General features: G+C 34.3%; 1 protein-coding gene across 1 annotated transcript; it reads left to right on the top strand.

The window, feature by feature from the left end:
* The first annotated feature begins 3 nt into the window (after nt 1-3).
* On the top strand, nt 4-27,651 carry LOC110115255 (CBBY-like protein). The gene is made up of 8 exons (XM_020848444.2): nt 4-386; nt 9,642-9,712; nt 14,405-14,563; nt 17,307-17,373; nt 18,639-18,734; nt 22,778-22,824; nt 25,622-25,702; nt 27,431-27,651. Exons 1-8 carry the CDS (start codon nt 66-68, stop codon nt 27,552-27,554), a joined length of 966 nt encoding a protein of 321 aa, XP_020704103.1. The 5' UTR covers nt 4-65; the 3' UTR covers nt 27,555-27,651.
* Nucleotides 27,652-27,982: the final 331 nt, after the last annotated feature.

The following is a 27,982-nucleotide window of genomic DNA, read 5'->3' as shown; positions in this document are numbered from 1 at the left end:
CTACAAAATGGAACGAGCGGTTGAACGAGTGGCAAATCGAGGATTCGTCAAAGAAGTCCGAGCGAATGGCCACGGTTGTTCCTTTGCCCGGAGCTTCTTCTTCGGCCCTGGCTTCGAGGAGAAGTTCTCAGTCCTCTACTATTGTTCGGACGACGCCTTTGCTTAAAAGGGCGACGAGGCGTTTCTCCTCTGCGCTGGTGTTTATGGGGTGGAGGGGTGGATGGGCGCCTATTGGTCGCCGGAATGTTGCTGTCTGTGCTGCTTCTTCTTCGTCAAATTTTCCTCCTTCCACCCTCCCCGCAGCGCTGCTTTTTGACTGTGACGGCGTGCTTGTGGACACCGAGAAGGATGGACATCGCATTTCATTCAATGAAACCTTCGACGAGGTGATCTTTTTAGGCATGAATTAGTTGCTAACCCTAGTTTTGTAATATTTGTGCAAATGCCACACCGTGTAGTAATAATCAAGAAGTGGAAACCAACTTTTGCGGTGATTGTTGAAATTAAAAGAGGAAGAAGTGCATTTACCTATTGCATTTGAAGATGAACCAAATAAGGAGAAAGTTATAGCTACCTACTATTATTCTCGAAGGAAGCATCCACTTGCTATGAACTTGATGATCCTTTTGAGAAGAGCAAGGTGATGATGCTGCTACAATACCAAAAAATATAAGAAGAAAACCTTTTATGCCTTTTCCTTGTGTACTCATATTGGATGTCCACTCACTTCACCCTAACTGTAGCTCCTCTTGTTCTCCTCATAGCCGACACCCATATAGAACTCCTTTCTTCCATTTCTCTCAGTTTAATTTTAACATGTGACACATTGCCGACACCCATATAGAATTCCTTTCTTCCATTTTTCTCAGTTTAATTTTAACATGTAACATAAAATCCGCTCTCAATGCATTTTATAGAGATATTACAAGTTAAGTTAGGAAACTGCAAATCAATTTCTTGATCTCACCAAATAAATAAAATATTTACAAGGTCTCTTTAAGTAAAAATAAATAAACAAAATTTTGATTTAATATTTTTAAGCAAGAGTGGCTCTCAATCATATTTTGAGAAATCTGATTAGGAAGAAAGTGTTAACAAACGAGCTATATATATACTTATGTTTAATGTATTTACCACTGTACCACAACTTATCTTTATAAGCACCTCTGTACCGTTTCCATAATTAATGCAGATTACATTTACTTTTTCTCTTTCTTTCTCCCTCTCTCTTTCTCTCTGTCCATGTGACTCGGCTGGCATTCTTTCATGGTATCAAGAGCTACTCGTGGGAGATCAAAAATCAGCCTATTCTCTTCCATCCTCCTCCTCCTCCACCGTCCAAACCGACAGCACCTCCAATGATATCTCCATACCGACGCCCCTCAAGTTCTTGGTCTCCAACATCAAGAATCTCATTCCCAACCCCTTGACGTCTGACAACTACGCCATCTGGCGTATGCAGATCTTGCAACATTTCCAAGCCAACGGCTACTCGGGACACCTCACCGGTGACCTTCCTGTACCCGCCGATCCCTCAACCCAAGATCACGCTCGCTGGCAACTCGTGGACAGTAACCTTCTCTTCGCCCTCCTTTCAACTATCTCTCTATCCATTCTACCCTATATCATCTTCTCCACCACATCTCATGACGCCTGATTAACTCTGGAAAAAAGCCTCCAACCAACTAGTCGCTCTAGAGTCATCAAACTCAAGAACGAACTCTATCACATTCAAATGAAAAATTCGACAATGAAACAATACCTCGCTCAAATTAAATCCATCGTTGATAATATCGCTGCCTCCAGATCCAAAATAGATCCAGAAGACATCATTCTACACATCCTCAATGGCCTTCCCTCAATCTACAATTCTTTCAAGACTTCCATTCGCACGTCTCTACTCCCCATCGACCTAGACACACTTTATGCCCTTCTTTGCAGCGAAGAAATCAACATTCAGCAAGAAAATCTCAAAGAACAATCCAACGGATCCAACGTGACTGCCCTCTACTCCACACCGACACCTTCACGCGGGAAAAATCTGCGACGATTTTTAAGAACAAGAATCAGCCCAGCTCTCCCAATTCCTTGCCCACTCCAACTGGTCCGTCCGCCCCACCCAACTCCGGCAGACCAATCTGTCAAATCTGTGGCAAAATGGGCCATATAGCACTCAATTGCTAGCACCGTTGTAATCTTACCTATGCACCTATCACAACCAGACCACCTCGAGCACTTCTCGCTCAGCCGACAACTAACGCCACTCAAGATTGGATCCTCGACTCAAGCACGTCTACCCACTTAACTCCGAACGGACAACATCTCTACTCCTCGGCCAACTATCAAGGACCCGATACCGTGTCCGTGGCAAATGGGTCCTCACTAACCATTCACAACTTCGGCCAAGGCCTCCTTCCGCTACCCGACATGCCTCGTAAGCTTCGCTTGTGCAACCTTCTTCACGTACCCGCACTCACGCACAATCTTTTATATGTTTCCAAATTGACTTATGACAAATCGGTTTCCATTACGTTTGATGCTAACAACTTTGAGATTAAGGACTTTCAGGATCAACCACCGCTTCTTCGTGGGCGTCTTCATAATGGCCTCTATCAAATTCACATGCAACTTGACCATCCCACGGCCTTCACAGCAACCACGACCCCCACTCATCTCTGGCACGCTCGGTTAGGACACTCGAACAAGCAACTTCTCTCAGTTCTCGCTCAAAGAATACCTACTCTAAAAAATGTATCAAATTCTTTTATGTGCACCTCTTGTAATGTGGCCAAGAACCATAAACTTTCATTCAGTAAAAGCATTTATACTTCTTCATTTGCGTTCGAATTAATTCACTCTGACGTTTGGGGGTCGGCACCGCAAATTTCTTTAGATGGTTTTCGCTACTTCGTTTTCTTTATTGACGATTACACGCGATTCTCCTGGCTTTACCCAATGCACTCAAAATACGATACCCTTACGAAGTTCAAAATATTTTGCAATTTTATTCAAAATCAACACCACACTACTCCTAAAATCTTTCGTTCTGACGGCGGAGGTGAATACACCAGTCACGCATTCAAAAATTACCTCCAAGATCACGGTATCACTCACAAACTGAGCTGCCCACACACTCCAGAACAAAATGGTCTATCAGAACATAAACATAGGCATCTTCTTGATCTAACGCGCACTCTTCTTCACGCTTCCAATCTTCCGTCACAATTTTGGGCTGAAGCTCTTGCCACGACTAGTCACCTCATTAATCGCCTTCCTTCTAAATCCATATCTCTTCAATCACCATACCAACGTCTACACGGTTCCCCACCGACCTACACTTACCTCCGCACTTTCGGATGTTTTTGCTTTCTCTGAATACAACCATATGCTCCTAACAAGCTCTCTTCTCGCTCTCACGAGTGCGTTTTCATCGGGTACTCACCTCTTCATAAAGGGTACAAATGCTTCAATCTACACTCAAAGAAAATTCATATCTCTCGGCATGTCGTCTTCTATGAAAACATCTTCCCCTATCACATTCCCCCCACCACTCCACCTCTTATTCCACAACAACAATTCAACAACACCTCCCCTCTTCTTTTAATACCCACCTCCACAATCTCCTCATTCAACCCGCCATCCAGTTCTCTGCTCCCGAACACCAGTTTGCATCCCACCACTACTTCTACCTTACCAACCTCACCCACTGTAGTAAATCAACCAACCAACCTCACTTCCACTTCATCCAATACATCTCAGCCCATACCCGACCGAACTCGACACCCCATGCAAACGAGACTCAAGTATGGAATCACCAAACCTAAACAAATTTTTACCCTTCTCACCACCACACTGCCACATTCCACACCCACCTTGTACAATCAGGCGTCCAAATTGCTCCCATGGCGTTAAGCCATGAGTGATGAATACAACGCTCTTCACAAACAAAACACCTGGACACTCGAACCTGCTCAACCCAACAAGCCTATTCTAGGCTGCAAGTGGACATTCAAAACCAAGCTACATCCCACAGGCCAGATAGAACGATACAAAGCTCGCCTAGTTGCACTCGGCTACGGTCAAATACATGGCGTTAACTACAACGAAATTTTCAGCCCAGTTGCAAAAATGCCCACCATTAGAATTCTTCTCACTCTCGCTCTCAATCGGAACTGGCCCATACTTCAACTTGACGTCTCTAATGCCTTCCTACACGGTGATCTTCCAGAAGACATATACATGCGCCAACCGCCCGGCTTTCTGGATCCGAACCTCCCAAATCATGTCTGCAAACTGAACAAATCACTGTACGACCTCAAACAAGCTCCACGACAATGGTTTCAGAAACTAACCAGCTTCCTTCAATCGTGTGGTTTCGGGTTTAGTCGCTCCAATCCCTCACTCCTACTTAAGCAAAAGTATATTCAAATTTATGTATTAATCTATGTTGATGATATACTTGTCATAGGGAATGATCAAACTGCCATTCAAAAACTACTCAAGCATCTTCAAACCCAATTTGCTCTCAAACAACTCGGGCAAATCTCACTCTTCCTCGGCATTCAGGTCCTTCGAACTTCTTATGGCTACTTTCTTACCCAACAACACTATGCAACGAAAATTCTTCATGATGCAGGTTTTGATGACTGCAAGCCCGCACCAACTCCGGTCACACCAAAGTCCAACCACAAAGTTATCAGCACACAACCATTCTCGGACCCCACCCTCTACCGCTGCTTGGCAGGCTCTCTCCAATACCTGTCCATCACACGGCCTGACCTTGCCTTCACTACCAATCATATATGTTAACACATGCAACACCCCACCATCCAAGACTTCCAAAATCTCAAACTCCTTCTCTGCTACATCAAAGGCACAATGTCCTTCGACCTGCCCATAACAGTCGGCGAACAAACACTACGAGCTTACATGGACGCTGATTGGGCATCCGACGCTACAGATTGAAAGTCCATCTCCGGGTTTTGCACCTTCCTAGGACCCAATCTCATCTCCTGGTCCGTCAAGAAACAGGTTACAGTGGCAAAATCATCCACCGAAGCTGAGTATAGATCCTTATCCGTAGCCACATCGGACGTGATATGGCTTCGACATCTTGTTGCCGAACTCGGCATCGAGCAAACAACACCAACTATGATCCATTGTGACAACAGCTCAGCACTCGCCTTGGCAAAGAACCCCGCATTTCACGCACGAACCAAACATATTGAGATAGACTACCAATTCATTCGTCAACACATCGGCTCCGGCAACATCTCTCTCGTTCACATCCCATCCAAGGATCAAATCACTGATATTCTGACGAAACCATTCTCCATCACTCGTTTTAACGACCTTCGTAACAAATTAACCATTCACTCATCAAATGCTTAATTTGTGGGAGACTGTTAACAAATAAGCTATATATATATATATATATATATACTTATGTGTAATGTATTTACCACTGTACCGCAACTTATCTTTATAAGCACCTCTGTACCGTTTCTATAATTAATGCAGATTACATTTACTTTCTCTCTTTCTCTCTCCCTCTCTCTTTCTCTCTGTCCGTGAGACTCTGGCTGGCATTCTTTCAGAAAGTTTGGTTCCACAAATTTAATGATCTCCCACTTAGAGACAAAACTTTAATGTACCAAGATTAATGAGCATTATTGAGAAATTTATCCATGACACCTCCGTATGATCATTATCAAAGATTAGCTAAGGCTTCACCAAGCCTTACTTTTTTATGTGAACATGAGTGCATGACTTTAGTGATCATATCTATAGCATTTTCTACCCCCCTTTTTTTTTGAACTACAAATCTTCTTCTTCTAGCTGATTATGATGGAAGTGGTACTACAACACTATATACTTTTTCTTGGTGTTAAACATGATATTTTTTCTTGAGTGAATAATGCTTTAACTGTCACAAAAGAGTGCAACATCTTATTTTATATTTTTTAGTTCCTCCAAAAAACCTTTAAGCCGGACCATGTATTTGCTATTTTAGTAACTATTCCTTTGAAAACTTGAAGTGTCCATTAACCGTGTTGCTCACTATCTTTTCTTTCATCATATTAAATCTATTAAATGCTTTTTTGAGATTGAGGTAGATTCAGGATATCTACAACTTTGCCATGATTAATTCTCATTCAGAGATTCTTCTTTACTCCCTCTAAATTCTTCATTTCAAATTACTTTGAGAATTTCTTTTTAAAGTCATTAATATTGTTAATATTTTGCCCTTGTAATGAACATTTCATTTACATATAAAAACAATATAATAGTCCTTTATCGTGCCTTTTATATAGCAGTTGTGATGTGCATGACATCTATGAAATTAATTTTTTGCAACCATCAACTTTTGGTATCACTAATGAGGGATTTGCTTTATTATTGTAGAGGCTTTTGTTGAGCTTAGAAATAAGATTTTCTTTTCCTAACACAATGAAGCCTTGGATTGTACTATGTAGATATCATCCTCCACATCACCATGGAGAATTGCAATCTTGACTTGAAATTGCTCAAGGTGCATGTTCTCTGTATTTTCCATGCTCAACACATTGTATAGCTATTAGTTTAATCATTGGGTGTAAATTTTTGTAAAACAATTTTTCCTTCTATTGGAAGTTTTGTACCATGAGCCTTATTTTATTCCTCTTACTACCATTCTGATCCCCCTTGATCTTGAAAATCCATGAATTTCACATAGGATTTTTATTTTTAGGCATCTTTGTTAGAGGCCATGTGATTTTTTTATCTAGAGAGTCCATCTTTTCTTTCATTGCTAGTTCCTTTTTAGTAAAATCTATTAATTGTGTAGATTCATCATAACATTTAGTTTTGCTGCATCAATTAGAAGCACTTACTGCTGCATCACTAGGTCTGACTTTTTCTTTCATCACTAGTTCCCATTTCTAGAAATCCTTGACTTACATCACTTCATCATAACAATCAGCTTCACTTGCATCAATAGGAAGCAAGTAATGTAAAAGAGAAAGAATATCAATTAGTCGGCTTGGGAATTCCTTTGGATTTTAATCTTTGTAATAAGAGTATTGAGCTTAGGCTTAATATGGTCATTCTATGGTGCCTCTTATTCTCCATTGCTATTAGAGGCCCTTATGGTTCAACTTGCTTTGGAGTGGAGGTTTCCTCTTTCAAGTTTTCATTGTAGTTAAATCTATATTTATTGAATTCCATACCATCTCTCCAACATTTTTAGATCGCAATTACTTTATTTTGACAGAATTCATTATCAACTATATTTTATTTCTTACAAAAGTAACAAAGACATCCTATTTATTTTTAAGGAAATACATTTATATCTTCGACAAAGTCATCAATGAAAATGACAGTATATTGGACTTCCAAGGGACGTTACGAGGGATATCTGATTTTTTTCAGTGTGTAGCTATTCAAACTTATTGATTATGAGTTCTCTTTCAGGCTTTGAAAAATTGATCTGCCTTTTGCTTTTCCAGAATATATACTTCACGAAAGCTAGATTCCAATGATTTTTTATTTAATAGTTTACCATTTGAGTGAAGGATCCTAAGACTTTTTTTTGCTTATTTGACGTAAACTCAATACCAGGTTTATGTCTTCACTATCTAAAATCATTGATGGAGATGAGATATCTGACATCATTGAGCTTTAATTTTCATTTTTCTTACAATTGTAGTTGTATAAAGAGCAAATTTTATTGCCTCATGCTATTACCATTGTTCTTTTGGTTAGTTATTGTGTTAGTAGTGAAAGTAGTGTTGCACCTTCTTTAGTGAGCTGACATATATATACAGTATATATTTTTTTAGCTGGAAATGTGCCAAACTCTTGGTAAATTATCAGCAAGAAACACCTTTTTCAAAATTTCCTGTGAATTTGATATGAATTTTTTGTGGGGAGATGATTGAAAAGACTCAGCTGAGCCAAATTAAATGATTTCATTTTAGCGTTTGTATTGAGAATCATCACATCTTGAATATTTTTGTGGCAATATTCACAATATCTTTTTTTCTGACCTTGTCCTTGCCCTTTCTTTATTGTGCAAAAAATTTTCATCATATGTTCTAGCTTTCCATAGTATCGCATGCACTTGGGCGACATTTATTTTACTATATATGTTTTGGCTCTTGTTTCATAATTTATATTGACCTTTCCCTCGATGATTGGTTTTGTTTTGAGGCTTGCTTATGTTATTAAGATTTAAATTAGAGGACGGAGTTGACTCTTGCCATCTGACATATTTGCTGAGGATTAGATATTCGATATCATTAAGCTTTAGTTTATTCAATCCATATAAATTGTTGGCTGCCATAATTGTGTTCCAACTTTTAGATATTGATGTAAGTAGACAACTTGCTCAAGGGCAAATTTCCTTATCAAAATTGATGTCATCTAGTTAATTGACTTGTGATCAAGTTGAATTCATTCATGAGATTAAACAATTTGCGTGTAAGATATAACTTATTGACGACCAGAGCCTTCTAGTGCATGTCAGATAATACCTTAATTATGTGTGCAGTGGAATTTTTATGAGTTGAAGGCGACTTTTTTTGCTTTGGTCAAGTGGATAACTCCTAGCGCTTGTTTATCCTTCTCTTGATTTCCTAATGTTGGTTTGGTTCCCAACTACCGTTAGTGATGCTTTCTTCGATAAATGTTGTTTTCAATTTTTATATTCCAGTAGTTATAGTCTCAATCATCAAATCTAAACGTTCTTGCCTTTTTCATCATTAATTGCCAAGATCTCTGTATGACTTTGCCAAGCTGTCATACTAATGGCTACATAGTAAATCAAAGGTGAACAATGGTTGGGTTAAATACTCTGGTGGTCAAATATATATTCAATCTAAAACTTAAGCTTATGATTGTCATATAACCTCTTAGTACTTCTACGCTAGTAATTTTTTTAGTTTTACTACGTGAGACTAAATCTAATACTCTTATATGCCTTTATATGTAGCTAATCTGCTAGATTGTGCTTATATATTATGATCATTTTTGACCAAAAGATCTCATTTTTAGCCAAAAATATCGTATACTAGTGACACTGACTAATGATTCAAACGCCCACAAGAATTCCTTCCTACGAGGAGACAGTTGAGAATGGTCATTGAATTATTTGTATGGGGCCATTTTAGTCTTAGCTATCAATTGTGTTCAATTTGGCCCCTTAACCTTTCAAATGTGATCCAAAATAGTCAATCTGCTGGATTTGTGTGGATTATATTTGAGGAGTTAAAGAACTATTTTGGATAAGATTTGAAGAGTCAAATAACTAAATTAGACACATTAAATATTTTGACTAAAATGACCTCTTATGAATAGTCTAGGATATCTTTTGACCTTTTTTTTAAAATAAAAATAATGATTTAAAATAGATTATGATTGCATTGCAACCATTCACTTCTTTGGATATTGAATTGCATAGACAGGTTATTTGTTGAAGATTTATTTTCATTTGCTGAGCTGTTTTCTTGTATATGGGTATCCGACTAAGTAATCTTCAAGGGGCTTTATGTGGTTATTTCACTTTTATATTTTTGATCTTAAATGCTTCACTTTTATCTACCTTCGTACAATCCGATTTTCATAAGAAATTAATTTTTATGACTTTGTTTTCCTTAATACAGAAGGAGCTGGGTGTTACATGGGATGTAGACCTATATGGTGAATTGTTGAAGATTGGTGGTGGCAAGGAGAGGTAAAATATTGTCATTGTATTGTTACTTTGAGTTTTTATTTTTTCGCCATGTGCTCTGATGGTAATTTTTTGAAAAGCAAAATAAAAAACGCACTTTCTTAATTGTTTTTCTATATAGTGGCACCTTGGAATTTGTAAAAGTGATGCCTATTTCTCCAGAAGTAGCATGGGTTAGCTAGAATAAATTTTATGAAACATAGAGCCCATTTTTTCTCCTAGATAAATATGGATAAATTAACTTGATGGATAAGCATTATGTTTTAAAGTTTTGTTTTTTGAGATAAATTACTATTCTTTTATGTTCTCCGCCTGACATTAATTTTGTTGGCTCTTTTTTTATTCACACGAATCTATATAATTTAGCATAGTTTAAATGCTTTTTAAGATTATTCAACCCTTGATGTGAATCTTGTTGCACCTTTGATTTTTCACCGACATATGAGATTTTAAAGAAAAAAGGCTAATTAATGATTAAATAGAGAGAGGGTAGCCTAAGAAATTTGATTTTGGGCTAAGTGCTCAATGAAGAATAAAAAAATTGAGCGGGGAGAGAGAAAGAATAAAAGGGTTTTTGCTGCGTGTGTGTTGTGGGGGCAGAGGAGAATGGTGATGCAGTGCTTGTGTTATTTCCAGAGTTCAACAATACAATTGCTCTATAAATTGTATGTACTGGTCTTTTGTTAGACCGGTCCATCGGACCGGTCCAGTCGGTCCATGCGGGACTGGCCCTGGCACGACGAAGCGGACTGCCTCCACCCCTTTTTCGCGACTGGTCGCACCGCCAACGTCCATAGACCATTTTAGGAAGGATTTTTGAGGGATTTGGGAGGGGAATTTGAATGTAGAGACTGTTTAGGAATTTCCTTTTGATTTATATGCATTAAATACTGTATTTTCCTAGGGTTAGGGCATCTTGAATTTGGTTGAAATTTGAGATATCTTAGATTTAGGTTTTCTTTGGGCTCTAGCGGCGTCTAGAGATTTGGGAGAGATCGATCCTCCTCTCGAATTGAGGATCAAGTGTATCTTGTTATTTTCCGTGTTCCTTTCATCAAATAATACAAGTTATTTACTGTTTTTGTGAGTTTGTGTGGATTATTGTGGAGAAAGCTCGTTGTTTTCCGAAGATTGATAGGAAATACTTGAGATCTACAAGTGTTTCCTATAATCTTTATGATGGTAATGTTGTTTTGTGGTGCCAAGTTATTGTTTCAAAGAGAGTATGTACTTGTTTAATTCATTTTTTAGAGTTCTTGTCGGAATATTTGAGTGGTTGTGTTTAGGAGAGAATCTTGGTGTAATTGTTTTGAACTATAGTGGAGGATTTTTTTTTTCTTCGCATGATTGCGGATGTTGGTGAGATAATCTTGTAAAAAAAAATATTAAATTCTTGTGTCATCTATATTAAGTTTCTTATAATTTTCTTTCAAACATCACTAATGTGTTTTTTTCTTAACAACTTGCTAAATAAAGTTGAATATAACATTTTAAGGAAAAGTGGGACAATGGCTATCGAGGATGGACAAGTGAATATTAACTAGTTCAATGGAAAAAATTTGGTTACTAGAAGATTCATTTTGAGGACTTATTATACCTCAAAAAGTAATACCTATCGCTATTGGAAATCAAACCAACATCCATGAACCAAGAAGATTGATATATCATAGATAAATTGATGCCAGGAGTTATGCACACCTATAACTTATTAGGAGCATTATTCAAAATATGATCGAGAAGACATAATTAGAGTAATGAAAATTTGGATAGATATATCTAAAATGACATCAACATTAAATAATGTTTTTCTAATAAGAGAATCTTTAATCTTAGAATGATTGAAGGTGCTTAAGCAGTAGGGTATATTAATAAATTCATTTTGATCACAAGTTAGTTGAGAACAGTTGAGATTAACTTCGTTGGGAGGTTTCATGCCTTGACTTATTGTTATCACTTCTGGAGAGATGAGCAATATTATATTGGCAATTAACAGTTCCTATCGGCAAATAATTCTGAATAGCAATGATGTTTGATACCTATTCTTAGATGTCAATGATGCTCGATACTTATTCTTAAATTAGGACATATGGATTGGAGATGAGAATTATGTGAATACCCTTTTTCTATTTTGAATTGTGAAAAATAAAGGGTGAATTACATGAAAGTATGCAATGAAGAGAGATTTAATGAAAGGGATTGCTGATTAGAGGAAGATGGACAAAATCGAAACAATGAAGAAGGGTCAGTGAATGTTTCCATAAAAGATTTATGTTGCATTAATTGTTGATATTGATAATCCTATTTAATTCTAGATTTTAGGCTCAAGTTCATCTTTTAACTTTAATATTGACACTTGGAAGATCTCGAAAGGTGTTGTGGTGTCAGACAAAAATGATACACTATATATGACTTTAGACATTTGAACAATGGGTGCAATCATAGACATTATTGAAGAGAGAAAACATTGTTTTATTCTATTGATTGGTGTAACTGTTTTATTCTATTGTGCATAACTCCTAACATCAATCTATCTATGACTAGAGAGGGCGTTGAAGGTAAACTTGAATTATGCAGGTTAATAAGTATAAAGATTTTCGTTTGAGTATATCTAAAACTGAATACACGGAGTGTAATTTTAGTAGTAATAGATGTAATCTGGGGTTTATGACTTTGGGCGATCAAGTTATTAATAAGAGTACATGTTTTAGATATCTCGGGTCTATTTTCAAGGGTGATGGTGAAATAGATGAGGATATTGTTTGTAGAATTCAAGTTGGTTGTCCATAGTGAAGGAATGCATTGGGCCTATTGTGTGATAGAAAAGTACCCCTTAAACTTAAGGGAAAATTCTATAAGATAGCGGTGAGACCTGCAATGCTTTATAGTGCAAAATGTTGGCCATTAAAAGAGAAGCATATAATTAAGTTAAGTGTTGTAGAGAGGAGGATGCTCAAGTGGATGAGTGAATTTACTCTTAGATATAGAATGTGAAACGAGCATATACATGAAAAGGTTGGAGTAGCTCCAGTGGTAGATAAGATTAAGAGAGAGTCTCCTTAGATGGTTTGTTCATATAAAACATCAGCCTTCTAATGATCCGATTAAGAGAGTAGATGTATTAGATTTGGCCTATGTTAAGAGAGGTAGAGGTAGATCTAAAAAATTTGGTTAGAAAATATTAGAAAGAACCTTTCTGTTGAAATTTAAATGAGAATTTGACTCTTAATAAGACACAATGAAAAAAAAAAGATTCACGTAGCCGACCCCACGTAGTGGGATAAAAGCTTAAATGGATGTTCCCCATTGCTACTATTGATAAGAGATTTCTGCATCTTTGGTTATGCTCAAAAGCATCATGGGAAGTTGTGATAAATTTTTTTATAATAACGAGGAGTTATATCAAGCTCTACCATCTGCTAGTAGCTATTGGTTGTGAAGGTAATCCAAATTTCTTTCTATGAAGGGTACTGGGATAGTAATATCTATTTTGACTAGTAACTTAGCCACCGATGACATGAAAAATATAGCAATATCAACTACGCTTGAGGCAATTTGCCAAAATAGAATCAATATAGAATAAAATAGTTTGATCGAAGTTGTGATTCCAAAGAGGCGCAAAAATAACTTTCACTGGAGCAACGAGTGCTTCCTTAAAACAACAATCTCAATGATATGAGTTGTACAAGGAGATTCCAAAATTGGAGAAACCCTCGGAACTACAATAGCTATTGGTGAAGTATCATATTGCAATGATACCTAAGAAGTGGTTGGTGGAACAGATGGAATGGGGATTGAGGAAAGATTCAGAGCCAGAGTTACTGATGAGGCATGATGCTAGACACGAGGAATGAACATTAATTGCAAAGTGGTGAGCTTGATCGAAGTAGGAGGGGTGCCATCCTTGGCATTAAGGTCGTAGATGACATATGCGCCAACACCATGGAGACAATGCTCCAAATTTAGGTGTCTTCGAGTGCAATATGGAGAGGCAGAGTGAATATGATGGAGGTTCATTGTTCGGTGCGTTTGTAGGGCGCTTGCAAGTGACAAGAGGTGCTATGTTGCTCGAGCGAGCAAAATTGCATGTGAATCCACCCCTCAATGTAAGCGTTGAGAATGACAGGGCGATCAGAGGACTAGGGCGCTGTGTTGAGAGCTAGCATGTGGACAGACCAAAAGGGTGCAATGATTATGCTTGAATGGGATTTTTAGGGTAGGAAAAATTAGGAAATTATTCTACAGTTTGTATGTTCATTTAGTTGTGCCTCGGTGCATTGTATTGATTATTCTATTATATATAGAGGTGATTTTTATTGAGTAATACACACCAAAAGAGTTTTCTTCTCTAACAACCTTCATTTATTAATTGGGGGTGATAACGAAATGCTGTTGATCCTACATGTGTTGTTTTAATCGATTATTTTGCTGCAGAGGTAATGGAACTTCATATTACGAAAGCAACTGGAGTGTGCTAGTGGCTATTTCTTTCTTGGTGGCATATGTTAGTCAGGATAAACTGTAGTTTTTGATGTGGTTCTTATGCAAAATTTGGTCTGACTTCCTGAAATAGCACTCAACTTGATTCTAAGTTACCTGCATTTCTTACTTTGGGTGATAAGGCGAGGGTGTTAACGATGCGTGTGTTTCTCATTTTTATTGATAAGCTGACACCTATTATCGTTCTTTGAACTATAGAATGACAGCTTACTTCAACCAGGTCGGTTGGCCAGAAAAAGCACCTAAAACTGAGGAGCAAAGAGTAGGTTTCGTAGCTTCCCTTCACAAACGGAAGACAGAACTGTTTATGGCTCTCATTGAGAAGAAGCTGCTCCCTCTGCGACCTGGTGTTGAAAGGTACTATTATCTAACTGCTTATGAGACTATTCTTTTTTAAGGGAAACCATGCAAACTATTCTGTAAGTCTTTCTTAACAGCTTATTGCCTTTTTTTTCAAGAACAGTAAAAAATTTCAAGCTCGCTTTTTCTTAAATAGAAAATATTTTGCATTTTTAAGTTGTATCTCATTTGGCTCGTGGTTCCATGCTTCTTATGCTAGTTGCCACTGTGCAATTTATCTAAGAATCCTTAATTTCTAAATACAGTGGACCATGTAAATTTCATTTTATAATATTAAGATTTTGTTTGGGATAATTTTTTTATTGCTTTCTAAAACAGCTTTATAACATAAAAAATTCTAGTTCAATAGAAATTTTTGAACTAAAAAGTTACTTTAGAAAACAGTTAAAAAGTTATCATAGACTCACAAACAAAGCCTAAATCTAAACGACAATTCAGTTGTCCAGATTATAATTAAAATTATAGTGCCATCCTATGAAAATGATTATAGCCTTGGTAAAGTTAAATATCAATGGAATTGCTGAAGTTGACTAAAATACAATCAGTTCAGATGAACTTTTTTATTTTTGGATTAAATTAGCATTTGGCGGTATATGGCTAAAATGATATGACTAGCCCTAATCTGGCAGAGAACCAAACAGTTCAATATTGCTTAGATAAACTACCAATGCATGGATGTAAGATAAGCAGTGAATGGCAATCAAATAAATGAATAATGTCTCATGCTGTTTCTTAGATTCTAAGAGTTGCAATCATAAAGATGGCTATGCCCAAATTGACTTCGGAAGTTACAACTTAAAATATTTTTCAGTGTAATAATCTGATTTATGATTTGGATTTCATGGTATTTGGATGTGTAAGGTTAACTTCTCTTTTATTACAGGTATTTACCAATATTTCAAAGAATATGTGATGACTGCCGTCCAATTCAGATTTATGTTTGATGCAGATGACATAATTCATTAAATAATTCTCTTTTATTTAAATATTTATATTTAGGGTATATATTTGAATTTGTTTAATTAGGGTTTATTTCTTGCTTTATTATCATTATTTTACTTTAGCAGCGTTTATTCCTTTATTTTTTGGTTGCTTTATTTGTTTGAACCTCACTATTCCTTTCATTATAAATGGGATACTTCGGAGTTGGTTGATGTTATTGATTGAATGAAGTGATGAGCTTTACAAGGCCTCTTCTTCTATCTCTTGTATCTCTCTCTCTCTGTCTTTCTCCCACTTCTTCTGTATGTCATCAAGTGGTATAAGAGGCTTACTCGTTCGAGTCATTTCTGCACTCATCAATTCATGTCGTACCTGTTAGATCTTTTGCTTCACTTGTGTGATCGAACAAGCAATCTTCTTGTGCTAATGTCGGCCTTCCTTAATATGTGTTTATACTCAATGATTCTTGAATGCTAGAGTCGTCTTCCTGCACTCATTGCCGCAGTGCCTTGCATCAATGCCCATTGATTGATCATATGCCTTCTGCTTGTTATAATGGTTTAGCATTGTGCCGTTGCTTCCGTCACTTGCTGCTCCAAATTCACTTATATCCCTGTTGGCTCCAAACATTTCACACAGTTTTATTATACTTTTGAGTGGTTATAGGTTAAAATTTTAAGGCATATTGAATTTTTAGGTAAACCTCTAATCAAAGATTTTGCCCTCCTATGAGGATTTTTGTTACGATTTGGCTTTGGGAGCTTCGGTAAGCGAGAATGGACGATCAGCTAGAAACATTAAGCATTCTCATCTCATTTATAGAATGAAATCTTTTAATCTGTAAAGAGACAATTCAACCATAAACTTTTATTTATGAACATTTTGGTGCTCCTCTCTCTTTCCTCCATTTCTATCGAATATATATTTAATGCTCCTCTCTCTTTCCTCCATTTCTATCGAATATATATTTAAAAAAAAATAAAAACTACTACATATAACTTTAATACAATATTTAAATTTCGAGGTTATCTTTTTCATGTACATAAATTCTTCTCTTTCATACATTCAAGTTAAATGAGATTTTCCTAAAAATAGTTATCAATTAAATAATGAGTTAAACAACTAGGGCTAGGTTGAGATTATTGGTCGAATCAAATAGTGAGCTATTCAAGGTCTCCTTTCTATCTCACCTCTCTCTCTCCCTCTTTCCCTCTTTCCCTCTTGTACCACTATGACATGGTGAATATTTATGTGGCTGCCTTTAATTGCAATTGTATGAGTGCGGTCTATAAAGGTATCAAAATGTCTCATTGTATGATCATAATTTTATATTTAATACATATCTAGGCACTTCATGTTTCCGTGTTTGTCTTTATGTGGAACTGACAAAATTCTAAAACTGATTAGCTTCACTGATTAATATATCCTATATGTAAATAACCAAATTATATTGAGTTCTGATCCTTTTTTTTGGCAATTTAGTGAGTTAATAGTTTAAAGCGGCTAGTTCTTGTTACAGAATTTGAACCGTATAATTCTTAAGCCAAATATCTAAGCAAAAAACATAATCTCGACCGGCCGGGTATTTTGTTGTATGATCAAATTACTCTTAAACAATGGGCATTACATCCATTAGATAATTAAGATCATATGTTAATGGGAGCTTTGTCTGATTCTTTGTTTGTAACTATGAATATAACATTTATCTGCTTATTTTCATCAGAAATGAGTTGTAATCTAATAGTTAGATTTTAACAGTTCCAGCTATTTAGCTGAGACACATTTTGAACTGTCGTAGGCTCATTGATGATGCTTTGGCTAAAGGGGTAAAAGTTGCTGTTTGCAGTACATCAAACGAGAAGGCGGTATGCATTATCAGGTTTCATATGAATATTGGTTAATTAATTTTCCTGTAGTAACTTTTAAGCTTATCTAGATATGCAGTTCTAGTTTTAAATAACTTAAAAAATTCACATATGGTCTAATGTCATTACTACTGCTTGCAGGGTATTTTAGTGCTTTCAAGTTTAGTTTATTTTAGGCGATGTTTGGATCTGTTTTATTTTTGTTTTGATTGTATCTTGTTTTTATTTTCATTTAAAACAAAAATATGTCTCAATAGTTTAGGTGTCTTCTTTTTGAAGAAATTAGTATAGAAAATATGTTTAACAATGAAAACAAGAAAGCAGAATTAATATGTGTAATTATCATAATTAGGTCTAGCTATTATAATTAATTCCACATATGAATAATCTTTATTTAATATTATTTAAATTCTAATTATTTCAAGTTATCATAATTAGTTGAAACCTATTAAAGTAATAAATAAATAAATAATTACTTTTATATTTATTTATTCAAAGTAATGTTTAATTTTAATTCGGTCATCCCTAAATAATGATCTAAATTGATGTTCTAATTAATTCTGAATTAACCATAATATATATGTAATTATTAATTACAATCAGTAATTAATTAATTAGTGAATTATCCTATGTCAAATTATTGTAATTGAGTACAAAATAACTTTAATCTCTTAGCCTTAGCAAATAGTTAATTATTGTTTTCCTTGGTCAATCACGTTTTGATTACTAATATCAGGTATTATAATTAATAATAATAAATATTATTGAACTTGAAAATTTAATTAATCTTTTGTTAGCCTAGATGATTCAATACTATGAATTATTATTAATGAATTATCTTATGTTTGGTTATTATAAATTTATAATTTAGAATAAATCTTAATAATCTTAATTAAGTCTTAATTAAACACTTATCAATATAATTATTCCAATATAATTCGACTAATTAATTAATTAAATTGTTATCCTAGTCTTATTTATTATAATTAAAAATAATAAGGAGTTGATCTTAATGAAAATCCTAATTAATCACTGTTTATCCTTAGTGTAAAAATGACAAGAAATTTAATTAATTATTTTAGTTCTAATTATCATAAACATTACTGATAAAATCTAAGTAACCGTAGTTATACTGAAGAGCTTTTAAAGAAATAAGTTAAGCTTGTAGCGTTACTATCATTTCTTTTTTATATGTTGAATGTATATAGCTATCAATTCCTTGTAAATATGGTCCAATGACAGTTGGAACTAAATCTTTGCTGCAGGTGTCAGCCATAGTTTCCTTCTTGCTCGGGTCTGAGAGAGCAGATAAGATAAAAATCTTTGCTGGAGATGTGGTTCCTCGAAAAAAGCCTGATCCGGTATTTCTGAAATATTATTATTTTTTGCCGTCCTCAATATTTATCTGCTTAAGGCTGTAACATCTGTAGCAGAGGATTCTTGAAAATAAAAACTATGTTTTAGATGTCGTATTAGTAGGATTCGGTAGGAAATTTGTTTGCTCGTGTTTTGCTCCAAAAATGTGGCATGTTGCATTTCAGGAGAAATTATTCTGTGCCGAGTCCGGATGGAACAACCATCCGGACATGTGAGTGTACACATTATGTGCAAATTTGTACACAACGTGTATAAAAATTTTGAATACTGTGTATACTCATATGTCCGAACGGTTGTTCCCGTCCGAACTCCGCATGGAATAATTTCTTGCATTTCAGATGCATGTATGGTTTTTTTTAATTTCTTAGCCTAACCGAAATTAATTAGTATTCATTATGTCTTCATTATGACCTTTGCAGTTTTGGTGTGCATCTTTGGGTCGTTTCTAATTTCACTCAAAATTTTATTCAAACTGTTTTTTGCCTTTAAATGATACATATATAGATTAACATTTTTCACTTTAAAATTTAAAACAAAAATAAAAATGCTGCATTCAAATCAAAAGTAAAAGTTAAAAACCTATGATGCTAAGTATGGGAGTGTATGAACACTACATTGGTAAATAAGTCATGAATTTCCTAGAACATTGCAATGAGGGCAAATAAGGTTGTGTTCAAAGATGGTTGGTTGACTTGCATTAAGTAGCTACAAGGTAGTTATAATGAACTGAGACGTTTATTAAATTAAAACAAATCTTAAACTTGGAATCACAAGGAACTATTTATTGAAATTACTTTTGGTTGGCTCTAACTCATGGGGTTAATTCATTTGTGAAAATTGTGCTTGAACTAACCAATGAGGTCTAACTTGAGATTATGTGTCAAAAATGAGTTTTGGCAAGATTTTTGAGTGGTTGCATACTGACGTTTGTCAATGATGTTTTTGTCATTTTGACAGTTGATTATGAGTGGATAATGTCTCATGTGGAAAATACTTTTGTATGGGAGGGATATTGTTGGTTTCCTTGTCAAAATGATGATGGTTCAAAATTTAATGATAAATGGTGATTCAGATATTTATGTGCCGTGGATTTTCCTGCTACCATTGGCTTATGTTTTATGGTTGGATTATTGTCTGGCTTAATTATATTGCAATACCGGGGATATATTCCCCAATTGAAAATACATGATTAAATTTTGTATAATAATTAGGATAGGTAAGGATGCACATGGTTAGGTATAAGTAAAGAGAAGCTGGCTCCCATGCATATTATTTAAAAACATAAAAATGGAAAAAATATAATAAAACATAGATTCATCATCATAAAGATATAAGCTACAAATCTCAATATTAAATGTTATTATAAAATAAAAGTTGAAACGAGATTTAAAGTAACACGCATTTAAAACTGAAATACACCATTAGGATCATGATCCATGGCAGCCTCATCTTTACTTTTATATTCTTTATAATAGCCTTCATGTGTTGTAGTTATAATCATCATCGAATGATATCTCATTATTATCTTCAAAATCTTATTCAATTACAATATTTTTTAAACTCCTTAGTTATCAGTTAACATTAGATTTGATGTAATATAAAATATAACAACAAAATAAGCCATTATACTTTGCTACTTTCTTTAAAAGGTCTATGAAGAAGATGTTATTATCAATTCTTTAGTCATTTTAATATTAGTATTGATATCTTCATTTTCCTCATCATCAAAGGCATTCCTCAATATTTAACTTTAAATCTTTCATTATATTTTATTATTATCCATTCATCATCAGATAACATATCATCAACAACCAAAGGATTTATCTCATCATCTTTATAATTATCTTTCAAATTTTTGTTAAACATAACATAACCATTCAACCTTTGTTCATTCATCATATAACTAATTGGTTCATTCTCTTTGTATAATATAATTATATATATATATAAATGATTATGTAGTGTGAGCAGTTATATATATATATATAAATAAATATAATATATAATGAAAATTATAAAATTATACTAAAATGAGGCGCTGGCTCAAAACCCATCGAGTTGTACGCCTCATTTAAAAGAGGCGTAAGCCTCACTTTCACTAGTGAGGCTTAAACCTCACTTGCACCAGTGAGGCTTAAGCCTCGAGGCACTCATTGTGTGGCTCGAATATTTTTTTAAACCATGGGTAAATGCAATTTTCCTCGATTTAACCAACTTTCACAACCGGCCCAATGGATGAAAACAATCCGAAGACCCTGAATCAAACTCTTTCTTTCAACGCCAACAGTGGGAAATGAATTGAGATAGTGAAACTTTTAGTGAGATTCGATCTTTATAAAAATTCAGAATGCAATGTTGTGGTTCATGAAGGCCCAACTCTACCGTGCTCCCAGAAAATCCCAAACCCTTTCCAAAATACAGAGAACCAACGCCACAACGCTCAGAACCCAGCGCCACATCACCCTAGCACAGAGAAGCCAACATTGCAACACCCAGAACTAAGCATCTCAATGCTCCTCAAAAACCTCTTATTCTACCCATAATATAGAGAGCTCAACGCCACAATGCTTAGAATGTAACAACGCAACACTCCCAAGTAGTTTTCATAGACACTAAAATTTTCACACATAGCACCCCTTAGGACAAATTTCAAACAAAAATTAAGACATAACATTAACAGAAAATTTAGAAATGTAGAATTTTGAACACGCCAATCTTATGATATTAGTTCAGGTCATTACAAATTAGTCTAATTACTATTTCAGTGGTTCTTTCAAAACTTCAACCACTAATGGCTCAATTATGGTTGAGGCTTTGGAGTCACATAAGTTCATCTAAAAAAGAGAGAGAGGCGGATGAGCGGGATATTTGAATTTGAAGGGCTGTTTGGACTTTTGGCTTTGTATTATTTGCTAGGATTAGGGTTATGTTGATGCTTTGCTGAATTTAGGAGTTCTTGAGGTTAGCTTTGACTCTAGCCGCCGGCTAGAGATTTGGGAGAGCTGAATCTTCCTCTCAAATTTAAGATCTATTGTATCTTACTTGTTTTCTTCTACTTTTTCACATATTATTTAGTTTCCCTATTAATTTGCTAAGGAATTTCTGCAAATTCCTACTTTGTTCGTGTTGAAATCACAAATTTTAGCACTATTTTGGTGATTTCTGCACTTTTTTACTATCAGAAATGCAGCTCAGTTTTTTTTTTTGAACAGGGTTCACCTGCTTTGAGTCAGCCTTCCGAAAGCTGGTAGAAAACCCAACCAAATGAGCGTAATTTTTCAACTTAAACACTGAATTTCAATTAAACTATATATATCAAGGAATGATTATTCAGAAATCCCAATAAATTTAATAAAGAAAATGTGAGTAGGAATCCGAGCGGGCATAAACTAACTGAACTTTTTAATTTGGCTTGCTTGTCTTGCGTTTGTATGTTAACAGCTAAAGACTAGAAATGCATCGTCATTTTTTGCTGTCATCTTATATTGTTATTTTGTTGGAAAATTATATGGTCTTCTTCTCATCTGTTTTAAAATTTTTAATAAATTTCATATAATTTTAGATTCCTGATTCATGAGGATTACAAAATGTGTATATTAAACCAAAAGTTATTAAATGTTGTAAATAGCTATGCACAATGTTTATTTGGCACTGCCGTAAGAATTCTCTAATTTTAGATCCGGTGAACTGTCTTGCATAAATGAATTTTGTTGCTTGAGATGTATAACAATTTCTGCATCATGGTACAAGCTAAAAAAAGAAAAGAAAGAAAAAAATTGCATGTGTGAGTTCCCAACTCCCATTTACTTTTTTATCCTCCTAATTATTCCATATATCTTAAGGACCTGTGGTCCCTTACCCCAATTGATACTTCAAACAAGTGCATCGTCTTATTATTTTGAATTGTTGTTATTGTAGCAGTCTGTTTTAATTGCCCTTTAATATAGGTTTTGAAGATTTACAGTGCTTTATTTCTTATAGTATTTGAAGTAATAGTAGCTAACAGTTTTTTCCTTTTAATTAACAGGCTATTTATTTGTTAGCAGCCAATACTTTTGGCATTGAGCCATCAAGGTAATTTTTTTTTGGCCTCTATCACTTCCTAAGATTAGTGGAAGCTATGAAAATAATAGTTTTGTGTTTCATTTTCAGTTAATTATATATTTCTGGCTATTAGTATTATTTTAATACTTATTTAATTTCTGGGTCGACAGCATTCGAGCTGTGCTTAACTTTGGCCTTACCCTTGAATATTTCTTCGGAATGCTGAACTAGGAAGTCACCCTTCTCATCTTATTACGACTGTTTAAAAATACACCATCTATATAGCACAAGAAGTGAACTGTTTTATAGAAAATAGTGAATAATCAAATAAAACTGTTTTGCAAGCTAACTCTGATGCAAGAATGATAACATGATCAGACCAATTCAAGGAAAATTAAACAGAAACAGTGAGCAGCATATCTAAGATTTAATTTGTAATATTAGTGAACTAGTATTATTTGTTCTTTGTTTATAATATTAGGTTCAGCCACAGTAAATTAACGCAGCTGCAGGACAATATCAAAAAGAAAAATTCTTGCACATATATGCTTTAACCAGTTGCAGTAAACTGAGCTGCAAGAACCTACCAAAAAGAGCACGCAATATATGTGGTTTGAGTTCAGAGAACCGTGCGTCCACGGAGAATCCTCAATCACATTCTCTTTACTTGATCAGTGAAGCAAAGATGCTAGTGATTACAGATTTTAATCTCCGATTAGAATCAGTGAGCACAAAATAGCTTGTAGAAAAGAAGTAGCTTGGAAAGCTTGTATTATTTATTCTTTCAAAGGGTATTTATATATAAAACTGGATAGAGAATAATCGAAAATTACTAAATATAGTAGCTAAAAAAAATTGCCCATCAGCTCTCCACCTCTTTAGGGCTTGCTGGATGCGCAAATTGACGCCACGTAAGTAATCGGAGGCTTCCTTCCATCATTTATTGTACATTTATTTGTGGGAGAGGTTTTTTATACTTGGACTTGTAATCCCGGGCTTCTTTTCTTCTCGCTAAGCCCTTTGGCCTTTCAACACCCCCTCTCAAATTCGGTATTATAGATCTTCGATCCCAAGTTTGTTTTTAGTATTTTTGAATGTGGAGTTGTAAAGTTCTTTAGTGGATATATTACTAAGTTGGTTTCCCATAGGGATCAAACCACTTTCTGGTTTTTCAAATTTATTTTGATGTTGTTTTCATAAGGACAAACAATGTTGAGTTGAGGAATACCCTACAAAGACTCATTTGATTGCTCTAGGATCAAAGCTTATTTCATTGTTATTTGTGGATGTGGATATAAGCAATGCACTCACATATTTTTGGAGAAAATTTTTAGAGTAATTTATTTTTAGGAAAGAATTCCACAAGGTAGTTTAAAGGACTTTTGAAATTGATTGCTCTCAAGGGAATTCAATTGATTAGTTGTGTGGTGGTTATGATTACTTCTCCTCAATTTCTTTTTGGAACTTGATTTTGTAAAAGAAGATTTATGGTGATTTCGAGAAGGTGATGATTTTCTCTATCATCCCTTTTGTCGGGGGTTGTTAGGATAGTAGAATTGGTGAATGAAATCTGTTATTAAAGAAAGAAGATAATGTTTGATTCAAATAATAACGGGCTTTATTTATTCGAAACATCTTGATGTTTACTTTAAATTGATGTTTTATAATAACAATAAAAATTAAAGAGAATAAAGCTGACATTTGATTTTTATTTGATGAGTATACCTATGTCAGGATACGAAATGAGCATATACGTGAAAAGGTTGGAGTAGCTCCAGTGGCATATAAGATTAGAGAGAGTTGCCTTAGATGATTTGGTCATATAAAACAATGGCCTTCCGATGACCGATTAGGAGACTAGATTTATTAGATTTAACATATGTTAAGAAAGGTAGAGGTAGATCTAAAATGGCTTGTTTAGAAAATATTAGAAATGACATTTCTTTATTAGTTTTAAATGAGAATTTACTTTTAACCGGATACAATAGAAAAAAGGATTCATGTAGCCGACCCCATGTAGTGAGACAAAGGCTTGATGTTGTTGTTGTTGTTGTTGAGTATACCTATGTCATATAAGTATAATTATCAATAAAAGTGACAATTCCTATAGCTCTAGGAATGCTAGTATATTTTGAGGGTCCTCTTTGAATAAAATAATATAAGAGTAAGAGGATCTATAATCACTTTTAGAAAAAAGAGAAGAAAAGATATTTTATAATTTTACAACTCTCACAATGAAACTATTCAATATTAACATTTATAAAAGCGATGAAACATACTCGATAAGATTTTGAAAAAGGGATGCCCTATTCTAAAATAATGTTCTTAAATGATTTCTATGTTGAAAGCATTATCTATGCGAAACATCTTGATGTTAACTTTAAATTGATTTTTTATCATAACAATAAAAGTAGGGAGAACAAAGCTAACATTATATTTTTATTTGATAAGTATGCCTACCTATGTCAACCGAGTGTATCTGGCCAGTTCAATTTTTGAAATATTTAAATAATTAAATAAAATAATTTAATATATTAAGAATTAAATATTATATAGGTATAAATTATATTTAAAAATATAACATAAATTAATTATAATTTATATTGAATTTATATATTTATATGCAAGTTAATTTTTTGTTAAATTTGAATTAAATTTAAAGAATTAATATATTTAAATTTAAAATTCATAAGATATCAAACACTAAGACTTTATTTAGATATGGTGGTATTCGTGCAAAGAATGAATGCTAAACTATGATTTTTAATAGTTCGTGCGCCTTGCTGTATTTTAATGTGTATGATAATGATTTTTTCTAAAATTTCAGTTGTGTCGTGGTGGAGGACAGCGCCATTGGTCTTGCAGCAGCAAAATCTGCTGGTATGAAATGCATAATTACGAAGAGTGGGTAAGTATAAAGGCTGAAATTTTCAGATCTTTTTTCTGAGAACTAACGTTTGATCACTTCTTATGAAACAATTGCATACCAATGTAATTGCGGTATCTGAACTCTTATTTTCTTCCAAGACAGAAAAATGCATGCATTTTGATGTTTCTAGTGAATTTCTGTTTTATGTATCATTGTCATCACATCATCCCCGACGTCATTAGCATTATGCTTATGCTAAGCTGGTTCCTCCTGAATCGGCCCTCGATGGGCTGGTTTTGGTCTATAGGAGGCGGGCTAGTACCGTCTCCTCTTCCTTTGCCGCCCACAATAGTGGGTCGTATTATTCAAATTGAATCCAAAATAAGAAAGGAGGGGGCGGCTAGGGTTTTCGAGGGAGATTTGATTTAGAAGGTTTATGTATTAAATAGCATGAGGTGTTTTAGGGTTAGGGGGGTTATGCTTTGATTGGTTTCTTTTGTTCTCTTGAAGTTTTTTTGGCGTCTTGGGCTCCAAACTTATCGTCTAGAGATTGGGAGAGAACGATCATCTTCTCGAATTGAGGATCAATTGTATCTTGCTTTGTGTTTGCTTTTTCTTTGAATCCACTATTACAATCTATCGTTTTGGATTGATTTCATCGAAATTATCACATTGTTCCCGCTGTTTTTATTAATTATTGCTAGGGTTGCTTGTGAACTCAAGTATTTCCTATCAGCTTACTATGTGGGGCCAATTTTATGAATATTTTTTTATTAATTCTTGTTAAGGGCTACCGGTATTTTCTCTATTTTGTACTTCTTTTCTGTTAATTTTTAGCCATGTTATTTTTTGTTTCATTCATTTTTTTTTCCTGAACTTTCTACAAGAATTCTGTCTGCCTATTTTGGTCATGCATATTCTTCCTTCACTGCAGATGCCAAAATCATTTAAATCTGTTTTCAAACATCTTTTTCCAATAGGCGTTACTCCCATCATCTCTCTAATATAAAATCATTTTTGGTTTTACCTTACATTCATCTTCATATTCTCATTTTTATCTTACGACTACAAATGACTATTCTTGTAAATGAGGCTCCATCTCTTCAATTTTATTATAAAGTCTCCTAGTTTTGGGTATCTGGGGGAAGTGATTTCTGCCTTGCTCTATTGATTATGCAATACCATAGGCTTCTGAATTGTTTGTTAGCTATTATAAATTGTAGAGCATATACTTGTTCTCTATAAATCATTTTATATTTCTACACAAGCACATTCTTTTATCTCTATGATTTGCACTGAATTTAATATTTGATAATCTCATGCATCTTAATTATATGAGAGTTCTTCAAATTAGTCATCAACTGCTTGTTATTTTCACATCATTATATTTCTTATTTATCAGTTTTGAGACTAAGGCCTTGTTTGAGATAGTTTTTTTACTACTTTTTAGTACAAAAATTTTTATACTAAAAAGTTGATTTAGAAAATAATAAGAAAGCTGTTGGAACAGCTTTTTTTTATTATTTTCTAAAATAGTTTTTAGTAAAAAAAATTTAATACATTTTTTTAATTAAAAACTGATTTTTTAATTAAAAATCTAAATCTAATGTTCTCATGCTCTTAACTATTATATTTTTTAATATGAATTAGAAGTTTCAACTTAATCAAGAATTAAAGATTGAATATTGAGCTCATTAATAATCTATTACATACGCTTTTTAATGATATGAAAACCAATGATGCACATTAGTTATGTTTTGATGACAGGTACACGGCTGAAGAGGACTTCATAGACGCAGATGCAATATTTGATTGCATTGGAGACCCTCCCAAGCAGCATTTCGACCTGGAATTTTGTGCTAACCTTCTCAAGAAGCAGTATGTCAGCTGACGGAATGATACTATAATGCTTCTTTGATGAAAAACAGTTTTGTTTTAAGAAAATGAAAACAAAAAAAATTTTGAGAAATGGAAATGTTGTTAATGTATCCTATCAGCTAAAAAATAGAAAATCTTAGGTATGTTATTGAAATGAATTAGTTTTTTATTCAGCCTATAAAATAAACACTAGATTGTTAATACATCGTTCTATCTTTTAGCTAGTTGTGGAGTTTCAAGGTGTTTTGAGTCAAATCGACTCGTGAGCTAGCTCAAATTCGGCTTGATAAATGATTCGTGAGTTAGTTTGATGGGCTAATGAGCTTAGAGCCATTATGATGGGCTAATGAGTCAATTTTGGATTAGCTTCAACTTGACTCATTATCTCATTATTCTATTTTAAAAATATTTATATAAATATATTTAAAATATATTAGAACT

The sequence above is a fragment of the Dendrobium catenatum genome, unplaced genomic scaffold (genome assembly GCF_001605985.2).
Source record: "Dendrobium catenatum unplaced genomic scaffold, ASM160598v2 fragScaff_scaffold_72, whole genome shotgun sequence".
NCBI lineage: Eukaryota > Viridiplantae > Streptophyta > Magnoliopsida > Asparagales > Orchidaceae > Dendrobium > Dendrobium catenatum.
Note: the sequence above shows the minus strand (reverse complement) of the source record. Positions and strands in the feature narration are given on the sequence as shown.

Bases quoted from the DNA above. Each gene is read 5' to 3' on its own strand.
- LOC110115255 (XM_020848444.2), top strand. From the start codon at position 66: ATGGCCACGGTTGTTCCTTTGCCCGGAGCTTCTTCTTCGGCCCTGGCT. The intron at 17,374-18,638 runs GTATGCATTATC...TCTTTGCTGCAG, and splicing joins GTACATCAAACGAGAAGGCG to GTGTCAGCCATAGTTTCCTT. The intron at 18,735-22,777 runs GTATTTCTGAAA...TTTAATTAACAG, and splicing joins CTCGAAAAAAGCCTGATCCG to GCTATTTATTTGTTAGCAGC.